At 48.7% G+C, this 17607-nt stretch overlaps 7 protein-coding genes across 7 annotated transcripts; 1 reads left to right on the top strand and 6 right to left on the bottom strand.

Moving 5' to 3' along the window:
- Positions 1-2903: 2903 nt before the first annotated feature.
- On the top strand, positions 2904-4067 carry ColSpa_03666 (cholinesterase; the record flags this gene model as incomplete). Its single annotated transcript, XM_049269878.1, has 2 exons — positions 2904-3375; positions 3454-4067. The coding sequence occupies 2 exons, from the start codon at positions 2904-2906 to the stop codon at positions 4065-4067; spliced, it is 1086 nt and encodes a 361-aa protein (XP_049125835.1).
- Positions 4068-4873: 806 nt separating this feature from the next.
- On the bottom strand, positions 4874-5972 carry ColSpa_03665 (putative transporter; the record flags this gene model as incomplete). Its single annotated transcript, XM_049269877.1, has 3 exons — positions 4874-5193; positions 5257-5735; positions 5830-5972. The coding sequence occupies 3 exons, from the start codon at positions 5970-5972 to the stop codon at positions 4874-4876; spliced, it is 942 nt and encodes a 313-aa protein (XP_049125834.1).
- A 206-nt stretch (positions 5973-6178) lies between these two features.
- Positions 6179-6683, bottom strand: ColSpa_03664 (putative transporter; the record flags this gene model as incomplete). Its single annotated transcript, XM_049269876.1, has 2 exons — positions 6179-6418; positions 6483-6683. 2 exons carry the CDS (start codon positions 6681-6683, stop codon positions 6179-6181), a joined length of 441 nt encoding a protein of 146 aa, XP_049125833.1.
- A 4972-nt stretch (positions 6684-11655) lies between these two features.
- On the bottom strand, positions 11656-12756 carry ColSpa_03663 (NmrA-like family domain-containing protein 1; the record flags this gene model as incomplete). The annotated part of the gene is made up of 1 exon (XM_049269875.1): positions 11656-12756. One exon carries the CDS (start codon positions 12754-12756, stop codon positions 11656-11658), a length of 1101 nt encoding a protein of 366 aa, XP_049125832.1.
- Positions 12757-13315: 559 nt separating this feature from the next.
- ColSpa_03662 (short chain dehydrogenase sirQ) lies at positions 13316-14623 on the bottom strand (the record flags this gene model as incomplete). The annotated part of the gene is made up of 1 exon (XM_049269874.1): positions 13316-14623. One exon carries the CDS (start codon positions 14621-14623, stop codon positions 13316-13318), a length of 1308 nt encoding a protein of 435 aa, XP_049125831.1.
- A 652-nt stretch (positions 14624-15275) lies between these two features.
- On the bottom strand, positions 15276-16340 carry ColSpa_03661 (putative DNA helicase INO80; the record flags this gene model as incomplete). Its single annotated transcript, XM_049269873.1, has 1 exon — positions 15276-16340. The coding sequence occupies one exon, from the start codon at positions 16338-16340 to the stop codon at positions 15276-15278; it is 1065 nt and encodes a 354-aa protein (XP_049125830.1).
- An 829-nt stretch (positions 16341-17169) lies between these two features.
- Positions 17170-17416, bottom strand: ColSpa_03660 (uncharacterized protein; the record flags this gene model as incomplete). Its single annotated transcript, XM_049269872.1, has 2 exons — positions 17170-17348; positions 17383-17416. The coding sequence occupies 2 exons, from the start codon at positions 17414-17416 to the stop codon at positions 17170-17172; spliced, it is 213 nt and encodes a 70-aa protein (XP_049125829.1).
- Between the last annotated feature and the right edge of the window lie 191 nt (positions 17417-17607).

Raw genomic sequence — 17607 nt, 5'->3', positions numbered from 1 at the left:
CCTCACATCCGACATACCCTCTTCATCGAGGAAGTTTAGTAAAATTCCTAGATGTTCTGCTGCATCTTTCTCTCGATCGCAAAGCTTCTGTGGAGGTCTCCCGATACAATCTCGGCGAAACTGTTGCAGCTCTTCGTAGTAATGAACCAAGACCGGGTAAGGCTTTGGGACAGTGATTGACTCACCCGAAAAATCCTGACCAGGATAATATCGGACGACTGACTATAAAGCGTTGATGATGGCTATCGAGTAAATACGAATATGGCGAGTCGGCAATGCTTGGGAGGTGATTGGTACCGATGAGTCAGGGTCCAGTGAGTGCATCGAGACTCGGTAAGACGTGATCAACTCAAATATGGGCCCATCGATCTCTTGATCTCTTGGTTCATTGCCTTTTCGTACGTCCTTTCGGAAATCAAGTCGCCTGTCCAACGATTGCGATACTCCAATCGATACCCTATCCAGGCCACTTTAGCATCACTAGACTCGTTATGGTGGACGTAATGAGCGGTAGTGTCTCGAGGAATCTCCGGCTCCATGTCATGTTCGTGAGTATCAATGACCTCAAGGGAAGAACTGTCAGAAGTCCCAAACTCGGAGCCTGCGGCAGCCATTTTGTGTTCGATAGTACCGTTGGTGAGTTGAGGGGTCGTATCGCCCACTCTTGAACTGCCCTAGCTGTCGATAGGAAGTATGAGTTAGGGCTACTGAGGAACTTTAGGATGAGTTCAAGAGTTTGTAGATGACATGCACTATCGCCCCAAATGTTGCCATATGGCTACCAATGAGGAAAGGACACGGTTATCATGCTACCGTGGCTGCCTGAAAGAAGGGGATAATCACGCAGCATCATATGCAGCTAGTAATGCAGTTCGCTAGATACTAAAGACTCGATGTTATATTCCAGACTGATATAAAACCCAATTATAGGCAAGTGCCAATCATGAGAAAGTTGTGGAAGGTCTTTCGGACGCTCTTTGCACAATCGGCGAGTATGTCAACGACTGTGCAACTGACCAGGAGCTTTTTCGAACAGAAGTCATGCAAGAGCTCATCGCAGACTTATACTCTCATATCTTCCTCTTTTTGACGAGCGTAATGGACTGGATAATGAAAAAAAGACGCCGGCGACTAATTGATTCGTTCAACGAAGACGTTGGAAACGTCTTCGAGGATGACATGGAAAAGATAAAAACGATTACAAAGCGAGTCCGCAACCTAGCGAAGCAAAGTTCACGAGCTGAGGCGCGAGTTACAAGATTAATCTTGGAGCAGCTTGCAAGAGACGCGCGCATCGGTCTTGAGGGTGAAAGACGACACCACGCTGAGATGAGATACCATGCTGAAAGTATAAGACGAGATCACGAAAGACGCTCCACCAGTTGGAGCGTTGAGAAACGCCAACAGCTTGCCGACAGCATAGTGGATTTACTAGAGGATAAGGCCTTGGGATGGCTGGAAAATTCCCATGGTCATCAGGAATTGTCAAGGCAAAACTATTCCAGGCCAACCTCGAACTTCTCACTTGCACAACCGAGTACCAAAGGTATATCAGCTGTCAGATAAAAGTCTTGTCTGGTCTGAGAGCTAGCTCTTTCCATTTTCAGCTCAATATGCATTTGACGAATTAGCTTTGAACTCTTGTAATTTGGAGGACCATTTCAGCAGAGACAGGGTTCGCATACCTGGTGGTTCGTTCAATCCCGTCGTGGTTGGTCCCGAAGTTCTCAGGCGCATCAGTGAGTGGGTCAAGGCTCCGCCTTCCAACTTGTTATGGCTCGAGGGGGAGTCTATAAAATGCGATGATTTCAATAATCCACTTACGATGATGACCGCGAAAATCATTGGTCTAGCAGAACAATTGTAGACACCCGTAGTGTCATACTTCTGTGAACTTCGGAGAGGCCAGAAACTACGCGTCGGGAATGAGAGCAGAGAAGCACAAGCGGCTATCACCTTAGTATACTCACTCATTAGGCAGTTGATTGAGCTCTTACCACAGGTCTTTGAAGCCTCATCAGATTTCTCGCCTGAGAGATTCCGATCTCTCAACGGCACCCTCCAGTATTGGCACACGGCCCTTTCTGTACTCACCGACCTTGCGGATATAACGCCGGCCCCAGTCGTTTGCATCATCGATGGGCTACATTGGCTCAATGATAGGAGTACCGACCACTGTCTCGCTGAGCTTGTCCGTGTCTTATGGGAAGGCAAATTGAAGGTGTTGGTCTCAACCACTGGAAGGTCAGTGGTTTTACGGGACCAAATTTTAAGGTCAGAGACTGTGTACGTAAGAGGCCAGAAACCACTTCAACATGGTGTCGCTATAGACCGACAAAATCTCGGTGTTCGTGGGAAGGATTCAAGTAACTCGATCTGTCCACATTCAAATATAAATTCGAGGAAGTCAAAACCTTGCTCTATTTTCTTAGTGAAAAGTAAGCTTAGAGCCAAAACGTCAAGCCAGGAGCTATATAATGGGTCGGAAGATTTACGGCCGATGCTCTTCTGAATTACCTATACTGTCTTGACACCGTGTGTCACTCTTGTTGAAATTAGAGGTCAGCTGAAATTCTTGGCAGCCCGGGATCAAAAGGCTGTACTCAGCGTAATGGAGGGTGCCCCATGTGCGAGGGGCACATTAATCCATAGCCCAATAGATTTAGCGGCGGCTTTGTTTCCCTTGCTAAACTTAGTGGCGCGAAAGGTTGAGTATGGGACGTTGCGCTAGCTAGTGGAGGTCCGAACAGCTCCGTACCCAGATGAAGAATCATTACCGGGGTGGCTCAGTAAGCGAGGACAATCGATTTGTCGCTCGGCAGTATAATTGAAAGCCAGTGATCTTCTTTTTCCGTTGGAACTCTTACCGTATTGTTTGAACATTACTTCAATAGAGCAACGCCATGCGATCCATCACTGTCGTATCATCATGTTTGGCCTACTCGACGCTCTTTGGAGGCCTGACGATAGCATCACTGACCGGAAATTACGACTTCTCAAGCTTTCTCACGGTAGAGACCTCCAATGGGCCGATTAAGGGCCACCTCGCCTCGAACAACTCCAGTGTGTTAGAGTATCTTGGCATCCCATATGTCAAGCCTCCTGTCGGCAACTTGCGTTTTGCTCTGCCTGAAAGTTTTACCAGCAATCGTTCTTATGAGGCGTCTAAGTTTGGCTTTGATTGCCCTCTCTCTCCTTCGCCTCAGATCGACTATCCAGGCATGACGCCCCAAGCACAGCGGATCATCGAATACTTCGCATCAGCTGCTGGGACACCACAGAGCGAAGACTGCTTGACGCTGAATATTTGGACAAGACGGACCAACAAAGTCCGCTCTTTCGGGAAACCTGTCATCGTTTTCTTCTACGGTGGACGTAAGTCTCATGAGAATGGGAGTAGAATTCTTACATCAAACATTCAAAGATGATAACCATGATAGCCATTATCTACAGGCTTTGCAATCGGCAACACATACAGTCCTTTCTATAACGGGAAATATTTTGCAGCAGCTCAGGACATAGTCCTAGTTACTGTAAACTACCGCCTTAACATTTTCGGCTTCCCCGGAGCTCCAGGGCATCCTCAGAACCTCGGCCTGCGGGATCAACGGGCAGCCGTTGAATGGGTACGTGACAACATTGCTGGGTTCGGTGGTGACCCGATCAAGATTACTATTGCAGGCCAATCCTCGGGCGGTGTCGCCGTTGACTACTGGTCTTATGCCTACACAAAGGACCCCATTGTCAACGGTATCATCGCGCCCTCAGGCAACGCCTTCAGCTTCCCACTTAACAGCCCGGGGGTACCGGAGCGGAACTGGAACTCGATTGTGGCGACAGTCAATTGTACGAATGCCACAGACGTAATGGAATGCATGCGCGCGCAGAAATGGGAGGATATCAAAGCTGCCGCGGCTACCGTTCGCCCGACGTCGAGCAGCAGTGTCCTCCGAGCCATTCCGCCATTTTACCCCACGGTTGATAACGAGCTTGTTTTCCCAGATTACGTATCTTTGACCAAGTCCGGGTCCTTCTCCCAATTGGTGTGTTTCATCCAATCAATTTGAACCACAATCAAAATGACTGAAATTGACTTTCTAGCCTGTTTTGCTTGGAAACAATGATGACGAGGACGGGTATTACAGAATACCTGCCTACGGTAATGGCGTCGTACCAACTTCAGATCAAGTTGAGTCGTTCCTCCTTGAATCTTTCACCTGTCCAAACTTCTATCAAGCGGAAGCGCGTCGTCAACGAGGTATTCCGGTTTGGGTGTACCGCTATTTTGGTGACTGGGATAATACCCGCCTGTTCCCTACTAGCGGTGCTTACCATGGTGTCGATTTACATATGGTATTCGGTGCTTCAGAGGATGTGAGCGGGATCGTGGCATCAGAGTCTCAAAAACAGACCACCTTACTCATACAAAGGGCGTGGGCTGCATTCGCCAACGACCCAATTAACGGACTAGGCTCTGTCGCCGGTTGGCCGAAGTTTGACCCAAGTGAGGAGTCTCTGATCCTACTGGCGCTTGATAATAACCCCGAGCCTTGTTTTGTTAAGCCAGAGATCTACAATGCTCCTTGTTCAACAGTCACACTGGGAGCTCTGGCTACGCCGGTTCCCTCTTGAAAGAGGTTGGTTAACAAACACAACACCCAAGGAGGCTTTTTCGAGATCTTCATTACAAAGAAGGATGATCAAGGTTTTAAGTAAAAGAGACTTCTTCGTATCAATAACGTAATGGTATGACTGTTCTTCCATCACCTAATCATGGCCAACACTGGAAATTGCCACTGCAAATCTGCTTTCGTAACCACGGTTCCTGAATCTATCATTATGTCCAGAGAGACTATCTTTACACGTTATTTCCTTAGTATACGTAAAAATTAGTCGCGTTGGGGTCTGCCTCTCTCTTTTTGCGGTTGGTGCGCATCAGGGCGAACTTCATCACCCAGGCGCAGATGATGACACCGATGGAAAACCCGATGCTAGCAAGCATGGCAGTGAGGAAGCGAGGAGAATCAGAATCAGGCCAGAGGTACGGGGTGTAAATGCTAGCCGCGTTGCCGAGTGTGTTAGCCATTGCAATGGCGACGGCTTTCTTCTCATCGGTCTGTGCGAGAACAGAGGAGGTCCAGCCGAGAATCAAGTTGTTCACTCCGTATGTGGCACCAACAAAAATCATGATACCTGTTTCAGCTTGGTCAGCAAATTTATGAAAAAGCGTGCAATCCCCACTGTCGTTCATCTTACCAGTATAACGGACGCCCATGTTAAGTGAGGAGACGGACATGACAAAACCGAGGCAGACGACAAGCTTGCTGATGGTGATATGCCAAGTGCGCTCGTTGTATTTGCCAGAGGACCAGGGAACAATAACACTGAAGATAGCGGAGAAAAGGTAAGGCGGACAGGTGAGAACGAGAGTAATGGTGGTGTTGAACTTCAGGGTCTTGACGACGGTGGGGAGGAAGTTTTTAAACCCGTTGGCGGACAAGTGAAGGTTGTCCATAAGACAAAAGACCCAAGTGCGCCAGTCACAACACGCCTCACGGAGACCCTTCCAGACGCTCGTGGCCTCGCGACGATCGGTGGTGTCATTGTAAATTCGAGTGTGGGCGAGCTGACGTTCCTCCTCGGTAAGCCATCGGGTCTTGAGAGGGCTGTCGGGCAGCAGAAAGAAGGCGAAGAAGGCTACAAGAATTGATACAGCGCCTTGGATTATGAAGAGCCTGAAAATGGCTCGTTAGCAATTGTTATCGTTATATCTTGGCTCATTGATTTTCTTGTGACTCAGAGTCACTTTTTGTTTGGCATACAACTCACCATTGCCATCCAGAGAGGCCTTGAAGACCGCCCATGCCTGAGAAGATGGGGGCAGCGATGAGACCGGAGAACGCACTAGCGGCCATGTTCCCAGTGTAGAAAATGGCCATGCGGGTTGAAACTTCCTTGCGAGTGTAAAACATGCTGAGCATGTACAAAGCACCGGGGTAAAACTTGTGTGGTATATCAGAAAACACGAAATTTGATTATGTGACTGTGACTTACTGGAGCCTCGGTGATTCCTAAGAGAAAACGGCATGCAAGCATGGTCGCGTAATCGTGACATTTGTAGGTCAAAAGACTGACGACCGACCACGCCATCATGAAACCTTTTGAAGATGTGAGTATTTCAACCTCTCCCATGTAGTCGTGGAATCATGTTACCAGCCATGTACAAAGAGGGACGGACTCTGTTAAGAATCATATTGGAGGGGACTTGGCCACAAAGGTATCCGACGAAGAGGATGGAGACGCAAGTGTTGTATTGAGTGCCCTTTAAACCAAGATCCTCGTCAAGGCCATCCAGCTTTCCATTAATCATGGCGTTTCTGTCGAGGAAATTAAGGAAGTACATGACCCAGAGAATGGGCTGTTGAAACTCCCATCAGTCGCAAGCTCTTCATCGAGTAGCTAATCATACGCGTGTAACTTACTAGAATATACCAGTCGATCTTTTTGACAAGCGCAATTTCTTTGGGGTCCGTCTTTGTGTGAGCCCCAAACTCGTCAACCTTCTCAATGACCGGTTGCTTCATGAGGGCGGGGTCTTCGGTGGTAAGGACGTGCTCCATTTGGTTGACCGCAACCTTGTCCTGAGGCGACGAAGGTCGGTCGTTGAGAGGTTGCGTCGCCATTCGCTTGGTACGTCGGACGTCAAGAGACAGCAGTGAATTTGAAGTCAAAAGGTTTATTAGGTGGAGGTCCAGAACAAGGACAAAGTTGGGAAGGAGGATGAACAGATTTTAGCTGGGCAACTACTTCTTTCAAAGCGAAGAGTTGACAATTGCTTTCCACTTAATTCGCAGACTGAAGAGACAAGGTCAAATTTAGCCCGAGGGACCCCAGATATATATCCACCGAAATTTGATACCAGCCCCAGCGCATGCACATAGAGCCGGCCGTACGAAGTCATGTTGACGGTTCGAACAGAAGCGGAGTTTGATGAGCATAATTGGTGGAGAAGCATCATTACCCCATGGGGTAGATGAGGTAGGCCGGCTTTTCCGCGAGAATGCCGAGTGCGGGGAAGCTAGAAAGGAGAGGCAGGCCAAGATCCTTAAGAGTCGTTTAAATTCTGAACTAGAGCTTATAGGTTTATTTAGGATGCCCAAGACGACTTTAGTAAAGCTAGGCGGTTGAGTACTAGGCTGTGTGCAGTGCTTCGGCCAAATCCTAAATGCTTCAGGGCCTCCGCAAGACCAACTTGCAAAAATAAATCAATACAACCGGAGCCATAGCAAATATATATCTCTCTATGCATATGTTACAACAGTTCTTGGACTGTTTCTACTAATCAGCTCTCCTCACATGGCTTGTCCGATTGATCGCAGCAAGAGCTTGTTGTTCTGTTGCTCCTTATAAACATGGTAAACACTACCATGAAAATGAGATTGGCAGTCTTCGTTGCACGGTACAATGAGGCGTTCTCTTTGGTGCTTCGTTGTCGCGGACTGCCACCCCAACTTCCAAGAGGCTTGGCGTTGCTGGCGTTCAGACAAGTGTTTTCCTTCGCACACCCATGCTTTTGTGCAGGCAGCGCCAAGGTCACCACGGAAAAAGGGCAGGGCGGATAAACGAGCAAATGCACACGGATATGTATTTTTTTCCATGATTGATCTTGACCGTTTTAATTGCTGGATATCAATTTCGGCCATAAACTATGGCGATTAGACATGCAGATGAGCTTATTTGAGTGAGTCTTAGATGCCCATCGGAAACCCCCCGCAATCTAGGAGCTGAGACGACGGAAGACGAATGAAATGACATCCATGCGTATTACAGACTAGCTGCAACATTCCCGTCGATGTGTGTCAATCATATTTCATGCAGCTCAAGTTGTTCTTGAAGTGACTCGAAATTTGAGTATATGTATGCCGGAAGCTGACCCACAAGCTCCCTTCCTCATTAACTTTCATCTAGGGGAAGTGTTACTTTACCTCCCCCAACGGTGAAATGCGGCAAATCCCGCTGCTTTACGATAGACCCCCTCCCCCTTCTTATCGTTAGTCCTCATGTCCGCATCCCTAGAGACTTCCTTTATATGGCCCCGGATCTTCCACAAGGCCCATCCTTCGCCCGCTAATTCTCCTTTAATGTTGCTTTGGCCTCTGCGACGATGCCGTCCGTACGGAGCATAAATATGCCCCTTCACCGATCTCTGTATGGATAAGCTTACGCTGCGAAGTGGCATGGCGTGCTCTCTACAAGGATCCTAAAAACTGAGAACTACTGTCAGTTGATCCTGCTAAAGCTGGTGTTATACTTCCCCAGACGCCGCAATTTCCAGCAGCACCTCATAGGGCTCCGAAAAATGGTTGTTTCTGTTCAAGAATTCCCCTAGGGTGCCATAGATCGACACTCACCTACTGTAGCCAAGGTAGGGGAAGGTATCTTTCATAAGGCGTTATGCCATGGTGGTGTAGACTGCTGGTGTCTGAATCGATGGGAGGGGCGATATTTCATTCGCAGCTTTTGGGAGATGATCCCGCCAAGCAATTCCATCTCTTTTGGCCTCTTGACTGGCAAGGACAAGGTCATACATCTCCACTGGGCCAAGATCTTAAGTGGCGCCTTGTTCGCCTTTCCCCAATCCTCCAGACCGCTCAGTTGCTTTCCAGCTGTGAGCCAAAGTCGAACCTTAGCGGGTCCAACGAGACGATTCCTAGACACCAAAACTTCTTTCCGTCTTTGCCATGACAGCTGTCACAAGGCAACGGGCTTAATGGAACACGGCTAAGTGCCAGCCTCAGCCGGCGTGGCTTCGGAAAAGGATACCTTACACCACACACACCAACTTGGCGTTGAACGAATACCTCAATGTTTTCTAATCGCCGCTGTCGGCGCTCGGAGTTACCCACCCATCGACGTTTAGAGAGTGTACACCAGGCGGAAATATGAGCTTCCCCGTTCATACAAGGGAATGCCAGACTCCACGGCGGCAGCTGATATTTCATTATTAAGAAAACACGATGTGAACAGATGATCGGCACAAGAACAAACTTTCGGTATGATTTTAGACGCGTCACGGGCCGTAGCCAAACTCAATCATTGGTATTATTGGGATGTCTCCAACTACAATTACAATTACAATTATGTCTGAGACTGATCATCATCTTGAGGTTTTTAATCTCCATATCGGTAGGATCCTGTGATTGTAAGTTGCCATTTAACTGCCTGACTTTATCTGTCAATCACGAACTCTGATAGTCGACAATAGCTCTGGCCAAACTGCAATATCTTGTTTTGAGGGCTCTTATCTTTTCATTTTTGTTTCCAGCTTTATTAAATATCTTTATTCAGGTCAGCTGGAGACACATTTGAGGAAGGCGTCCATTTACTATTTAATGCGGTCGATGCGGACCAAATCTGAAGCGTATCCCAGCTCCCCAGTGTCAGCTCCCAGTTGTCGGATGGGGTTAACTGCATAGCCCACGGTGTCGACAATCTTAGGATGAGTAATCAAAATAGTCGCTAAAGGAATTATTTCCCCGGTTTCGTTGCAAACTGGTGCAAAGTAATGCACGTGAAACATAGTCAAGGACGGCCAATAATTTTGAATAGTAATCGGCCGTTCATGTCCTCGGCAGCCAACCCAATCAAACCTTGCCCTTCGTCGTTCATGTCGGAGACGTTATGTAAAACCTCCGTCCCGCATTTTAGTCAGCAGTTCACCTACGTAAAAACTCCTCTCCGCATCCATCGCTCTTGCGCAACTGTGAGATCTGATTGTGCCCGAATTCTCGATCACCGTACCTTGGAGAGGCTTCCCCGCACGACTACTCCAGCTTTGGATCAGAAATATTTTCTTGGAAGTCGAGAGACTCAAACCACTGTGAAAGGCTGGAGACATATCGTGTCGGCCCTAGAAGCGTTCTTAGCCATGGAAAACCGGAATGCTCGTCCCATTCCAAAATTGCGTAGAAGGAAGCCAACCATCTCCGACAACACCAGCAGCGATGAGATATTGAAGGTATATTGCGAACTCTCTGTAGTAGATCATTGAGATGCTTGATGCGAATTTGTTTGGAGGAGTTATCAGAAGGCATGTTGCAATACTGACGTGGGTTAGGTTCGCCGAGAACGGAACCGCGCATCACAGCAGATGTTTCGGAAACGTCGACAAGCGGCAGAAGCGAGCCTACGGCAACGAGCTCAAAGACTCGAAAATGTAATTGAGAACATGAGTCTTCTCTTCATTGACCTTTTCGACGAGGTCCTTCATGACAAGCAAATTGTCAAGCGTCATCCAGCGCTCCTCGCCAGGTTTCAGAGCTCAGCACATCGATTGAAAACACTAGTAGAGCCCATTATTGATACCGAAGTTCGGGATGAAAATCCGAGAATGGGGTCTCTCGAATTTGAGGGTCTGCGAGGAGACCATAAAGACATTGGACGATACTCGGCTGGCCAGCAGGCTCTCGAAGATCAGCAAGCGATAATCGCTCCAACAAGCGCTTTGGGTAATAACAGTGAGGTTCAAACTTGTGTCCCGGTTGTCGATGCAACAACTACACTGGGTCAAGGAATCAATTTTAACGCGTTCGAGAAGGCAAGTTACTGCCACACACCATTGGAAGGGCAGAATCCGGTATCTGCCACAGTCATAGACTCTTTTTCCATTCAATTACTGGAGACCACTTTGTCTCAGGCATGTCTCTTGCTCGACCGCGGTTTTGACTCAATATCATCTGAAGAAGTCCAGCGCATTTTCGGTTCCACGTTGCGGTTCCGAACACGTGAGCAGCAGTTAGCTTACATGCGCTGGTTACTCCGGTCGGACGCCAATCAGAAGAAACTTGCAGCAGGGATGCCGGAGTCGGATACACTCAGCGCCCTTCATGATGCCTCCCAACACGAACAACACGAGGCATACAACCAAGATGCAGGCCTTCCAATCACATCGCACCTGCCATTGGGTCACGAGACAACGCTGCATTTGCCACCGGGGTTCTTGACAGCGGTTGATATTCAAGAGCGGCTTCGGGGGCTCGGAGCAAAGGAATCAGGGCCGGATACTCTTGAGCTTCGTATCGGCGGGCAAACCTCCCATGTGACGAATATATCCGGTTGGTTTCCCGGGCTGAGTGATTTCAGTCCGTTATCCACAGATGGACTCGAACCATTTGGAAGCCTCATCCTGCATGTGAACGTTTCTCTCCTTATCACCAATCTCGCACACTCGGCCACCTGCTTCACAACAGGGCCTGCTTACTCTCAATATGGTTTCTCAAAAGCGGTTGAAAGCTCTTTGGTATCTTTTCATGACAATGGCTTCGCTGTCTCATTAGGTTAGTTAAGACCATTGTTAAGATTTAAAATATTGATACACGTTCGAAGAAGAATCTGTTGAGCATTTATGATTCAGAAATTGGCGAGCTAGCAGAAAGAAGCTTGTTTTCTGGTCGAGCAACCCGGTAACAACATTCACCACCTTCAAGGACTGTTAGATCGACGTTTGCAGTTCAAATAAACCTTGCGTGACCAGTGTTGATGTTGCACGGGGTGCCCCGAGAAACTTCCTACTGTTTGGGAACTACTCAGCAACCTTTACGTCACACCAATCTCTAAAATCTTGACCTTTCAAGATATACTCTCCATAGCTTTGCCTTACAGTAGCCCCTTTCCCCCATCGTCGTAGAGCTTGAGGACGGTCACAAGGCTTTCCTTCTGAACCCTTTCCCACAAGCTCCCAAACCCCTTTTCTCTCCCACGTTGGTCTTCTCTCCGAAACCATTGTTCAGCACTCCTAATGCGACCAGGATGAACTTCATCGAGCAATGCATAGTTCTTCTTGACCAAACCGTTGTTATCGGGCGAATCCCGCCACAACATCCAGAAGCCTGTAAAATTTTCGCGACGTGTCATGGTGGCTGGATCGTTTGGATCGGCATTGTAGGCAACCGGTCCATCTGCGGCAAGGTTCGTTGCGAAGTAATCATCGAAACTGACATCGATGTAACGTGCTGGCTTTCCAGTGACCCTTTGGAATGCCGCCGCAAGTTCTGTGTAGGTAATATGGTCAATGGCGACGTCGAGATTCATACCATGAGCACGCTCATAGTTGTCGAACAACCATTTAACGTAATATCCGCAGTCCTCAAGTGCAACAAAAGGTACAGAACCATTACCAAGCGGCACGCGCCAAGTAACGACACCATCCTCAACGGTAGGCGGCGTAAGCATATCAGCGTGGATCGTCATCTCCATGTAGGGAGCCGTGGAGAACAGCGCGGAGCTCATTCCATGCTTCTGCCGGATCTCGTCGTTTTGCTTCAGGATCCATTCGCCGATACGGCCTTTAGCGTCGATATGACCTGCGCGATATTCTGACCGGAACCCAGAGACCTTGTAGCCGTAAACAAGGCTGCCGTAGACGTAGAATTTAACGCCTGCCTCGATGGCTAGCTCATATGCCCGGATAGACCAGTACATCTCAGTCTTCTCTCCGCAGTTGAAGCCGTCAATATTGATGAAGGCACCCCAGACACCCCGAAATAGCTCGCGAAGTGACGATTCGGAAGCGAAGGTGCCGATGACAGGTTCTACAGTTCCTGGCGGCCCGCACGTCTGCAAGTCTCTGAATCGCGGACTGTTCCGGTCGCGAGTCAAAGCACGGATCTTGTAGGAGCCGGATTTGGCCAGATCGCGAACGACCGGCATGCCTTGAGCACCAGTACCGCCGATAATAGCAATGATTCGGGAAGACATTTTGGCGGATGATAGATTGGATGATTGGTTTCTGTAAAAGTGTATTTTGCTGTAACAGATTTTCTCGTGGGGATGGAACGTGCTTGTAGGTATGCTAATTGCAGGCCACGAAGGTTGTGACATTTCAACCTAGGAAAATACCAACGCCTTTATTATGCAACTTAAAAAAGTCTGGTTGGCTGGCATGCTATATCCCGCCTTGAATTTCAAGTTTAGTCAGACATCAAGATATGAACATGGCATGAGTAACAAAATTACCAAAGGTACTGGGAATTCATCATCAGTGATAGTCCAAGTGCGGACCCTTGACGTTAGCAGTCCGACCTATGTATTATTTCTTAGCGTACATGAACATCTTGCATTGTTTTTTTCGGAGGCGCAATTAGTAAGAACACACACTCTGTGTGTGGTCATGTTATGTCATACACCCGCACTGTGAAACCAGGATTTAGCAATGCTGTTTACTAATCATGGTAGTACCATTGCGACATTTATATCTTCCTTGAGTTTAGTCTACAGTCCGAGACAACCATATCATGCTCTACATCTACCCAAGCTTTTAACACAATGGGTGAGCAGACTCCACCTGCATAGGCGGGAGAGTACCAAGCTTGCTCATCTCCTTGTACATCTCAAAGATACTTTCCATGGTATCAACAAAGCCGGTCCAGCCGTATCTCCTTGCCTTATTCAAGCAAACGCTTCCGAAACGGTGATAGGCCCATTTCAACATGTAGAAGGACTCAGTATCTTCGAAGGGATCATGTGTGATTTTACCTCCCGACTCCATCATAATATCGCGCCAGGCCGCGGCATTCTCCTCCTCGTTGGCCCAGTCCAAGAAGCTAAAGCTCGACTTGCCAAACATAGGCGGTCCGTAGCCCAATGGTGATTCCTTGCCTCCGCATCCCATCCCAATCGTCTCCATCTTAGAATCGTCATCCGGTGGAGGGACTACGCCCTTGGCCCCAAACCAGGACGCCAGCTCGGTAAAGAATCGTTCGTATGTCAGAGGACCTCCGTCATTGGAGTTGAAAGCCTCGTTGCCGCAATGCTTCTCCAATGCCGCCCACTCAGTTAGGTAACCCGTCATTCGCGCTGAGCAATGGTGGTACTCATACTGCCACTGCTCCCAATCGCCTCCAAAGAACAGTGGTTCGCCCTTACGAGCTTGCACCGCGGCGTAAACGGCGAATGGGTAAAACATGTTCATCGCGGCATGTGTTGACGCACCGATGACCGCAGCAGGTCTGATAACATTCCACGATGTGCCTTGCTTCTCGCAGTAGGACTTAAGAAGGTCTTCTTGAGGATAGTAGAAGTTGGGAGCAAGGTGCCTTGGCTGCGGGTCTGACTCGAGTTGCGGTGTGCGCGCGCGACCAATCTGCGTCCCGTAGTTCTTGCCACCAGTCTGGAGAATGAAGCGGGCAGGCCTGATATCCGCAACTTCGAGAGCCTCCAGAAAGTTCTTCAGTAGAAGAACGTTGCTCTTGACGAGAGCTTCGGCTTCAGACCAATCTTTGTGGATGTAAGAGTAGTAGAAGACGTAATCAGCGCGGACGCCTGCCAGCTTCATGCTCTTTGCAATCAAAGCAGGGCCGTCAAGGAAGTCGCAGGTGACTATTTTAATACGGGATCGGGCTTCATGTGATAACAAGGCCATCATAGACTCGGGCGGAGGTCTACGCGAAAGACCGTATATTGTCTGCCATCGCTGAGGGCTGTCGAGAAGGGCGCGCATGGTATTGAAGCCAGAAATGCCATTTGCTCCAGTAATAATGGCAGTGAGTCCCGTGATAGACTCATTGAATGTCGGGAGGTTCCTGTGAATGCCGACCTGGCGAAGATAGGCAGATGAGGAGCTCATGATGGGTCTTATGCGCTGTGAAGAGATAAGTAGAGTGAGGTGGATGATGAGCCAAACGAACATGAACAAACTAAGTAAGCTTGAACCTATTTATTATTTCTCATCGACACATTTCATGATCTGTTCCACCATCCGTGTGTCATACAGCAATTCCTTCCAGATCCGTCCCATAGCTGTCTGCTTCTTCGTCATTGATTCTGGAGTTTTGCACAAACTCACAGTGTTAAAAGCTCCCGGATCGGACCCGGAGTCATGTAATCGGTATGAAGCCATGTTCACCGATGTGGAGCAGCTGGAAAACGGCCAAAAACAGGTCCACACATGTCCGTGTTAGGCCAGTTGCAGCGTGAAAAAGTGCAAACTCGGCGTCGAACTAGGCCCCGACGCCATTCACGGCCCTCACAGTGCTCTTGAACCATTTTGTGGGGCGGCCCCTTTTCGTGTAGTTTGCAGAGAATATGACACCGACTTGTCGGGTCCTTCACTGGCCCCGAAGTCCGTCTTTCGTCTTATTTTCGGCCCTTCTCGCCAGTAAGGTAATCTCCATCCTGTTACTCACATTTGAATAAAATGGAAAGCATTCTCCAGGATCCAAATGCCTCGCGGAGTGATGTTACGTCAGTCGTGTTGGACAATACCTGCATTCAACTCATCAACTATCTACATGAATTTCGGCTGCTTTCTTGGTTTCATCTAGCATGACTTTGAAATTACATGTTGCCTTGCTGTCTCCATTCCCGCGACAGACAGGGCACTCTCGGCCATGCACAATCAACTGGTAGTGCAGCGCGAACTTGATCTCGTTAGGAATGCGGGCATCAAGATGAGCCTGCGCCATCTCCCTAGACGCCTCGAGCGGCCGCCAACCCCAGAGCCCAGTGATGCGGTAAATATGTGTGTCCACTGCAAATGTGTCTCTCTTGAGGCAGATACTCAACAAGCAGAATGCACATTTCGGCCCGAGACCCCAATAGCTCACCACCTCCTTGACGGCTTCTTCATCGCTCGCGTTGAAGAGGAACTGAAGATCCCACTTTCCATGACGTTCTTTGACATCTTCCAACAGCTTCATCAGTATCTTCGCCTTGCGGTTTTGCATACCGCCGGGTCTGAGTGCGTCCACCAACTTGTTTATACCGCCCTCTACTATCGCGGCGTAATTGAAGGTTGAGCCGTAGACAACTTTCAAATTTTTCATCGCCCGTTTCGCATTGGCCCAGCTGGTGGCCTGGCTGAGGGCAGCTACGACAAGAGCATCCATGACATACGGATACTCCTGTGACGGAGCATCTGGATCAGCGAAATTCTCGCGGACCACATCGCCATGGAGCTTTTCGAGGATGTCGTGGGCAGTCTGACACTCTTCCGCTGTCGGGCGTAAGAAGTCTGGGTACGGCGACGAATTGGCGTGCTTGGACCACGCTGTCCACTTCTTGTCGGCCAGCTTCTTAGCTGATGGTGAGTCCTCAGGACATCGTGGAGAGGCGGCCTCGCTCTTGATGTTTAGGACTGGTAATGGCTGGTTGACTTCCGTCACAATGGGAGAAGTGCAAGGGGGCTCTTCCTTAGAGTCCGGTGACGGGCCGAGTGGAGTTTTATTTGAACGACCACGACCTCTTGTCGTTTTTCTGGACTTTGAGGTCTCCAAGTTGTCGCGTTTTCTCTTGTGTGGCGGCACGATGCCAGCCAAAGCCGCAGAGGCGGCCCTTGTTTGCATTGCTGCCGTACTTTTGAAGCCTTGGGTATTTGTGGCTCTCGGAACCAAGGCCCTAAGGAAAAGTTGATGGGGAAATGAATGAGTAGAGTGATGCCAGATGTGCATGTGTTAAGTAAGAAAGTCGCTTTTGCTGTCTTCGCATGAATTCACGAACGTCCACGTCCATCTGGTTACATGATGTGCACTTAATAAAAACAGTTGCGAGTAGTCAGTCGGCCCCACTGCAAAATCAATCTGTCTAGGTAGCAAATTACCTCGCATTTTGTACAGTAGAGACGGACAATTTGACAAGCCTAGCTGCCCGAGGAGAAAGTACGTTTGGGGGAATGACGGCATCGATGTTAGTTCCCCTACGATCTAAGCTGGGCCCCACAACTGCTTGGATCGCACGCGCTAGGACCTCTCAAAGGCAACTATCCAACCAAAGTCCATACTCACGACTACAGTGTGTCTTCTGTAGAAGCCGGTTCAGGTTTTGAACTTTGTGGATAAAACTCCTATAAGCGTTTTCTAAGCACCTTATAGAATAAGTTCATTCCGAATGTGACTCATTGCGTGTAGCCTATTTCCATCCACAGTCACGATCAAAGCCAAACCGATGTATTGGTCCAAGCAGAAGAATTGCCATTGGCAACGAACCGCTCATATTGGGTAGCGCTAAATGATGCACAGCCCAAGCTCTCTCTCAGCTCCAGCAACATCTGTGTCCCTTTCTAAAATCATTACTCGTCACAGCCAACGTATGGACATATACTCTGCCTAACTTCGACTGGCCCCTTCCAAGTTCGAAAGTCTTTGATTCATTTTCCGTCACGATGTGCGGTTGTATCTAGTGATTGTGTTGAACGTCTACGGCGTGCTCCTTGCGTACCACATACTCCATTCCTTGCGGCTTTTCGGTGTTTGCGCCGCTCTTGGAGTGCTCGGTTCTCTCCTGCTTCGCCTGCTCAGCCATCTGCTGCTTGGCCTCGCTCTTGCCGGCAGGGTCCTCTATTTTAAAGTTAAAATCTTCAATTGTTGCATGCAAGCTAAGTATACATACTGTAGGTGTCAGTCTGAGGCTGGTACTGAGGCATGTTAACGAATTGAGTGGTCCGAGGTGGGTTTGAGGTATAGGTTGCGGTCGGAGGAAGGCCTGGTGAAAGAAGGTTCGTTCTGGACATGATAGATTCGGAAACACGAAGAATCATCAGAGCAGATTGCCCTTTAAGAATTGAGGAATCCAGTCAGACTTATGCTCAGATGCAATCGTGATCTCTTTACCTAT

The sequence above is a fragment of the Colletotrichum spaethianum genome (genome assembly GCF_022836535.1).
Source record: "Colletotrichum spaethianum MAFF 239500 DNA, contig07, whole genome shotgun sequence".
Taxonomy (NCBI): Eukaryota; Fungi; Ascomycota; class Sordariomycetes; order Glomerellales; family Glomerellaceae; genus Colletotrichum; species Colletotrichum spaethianum.
This window is presented reverse-complemented; position numbering and strand designations above follow the sequence as displayed.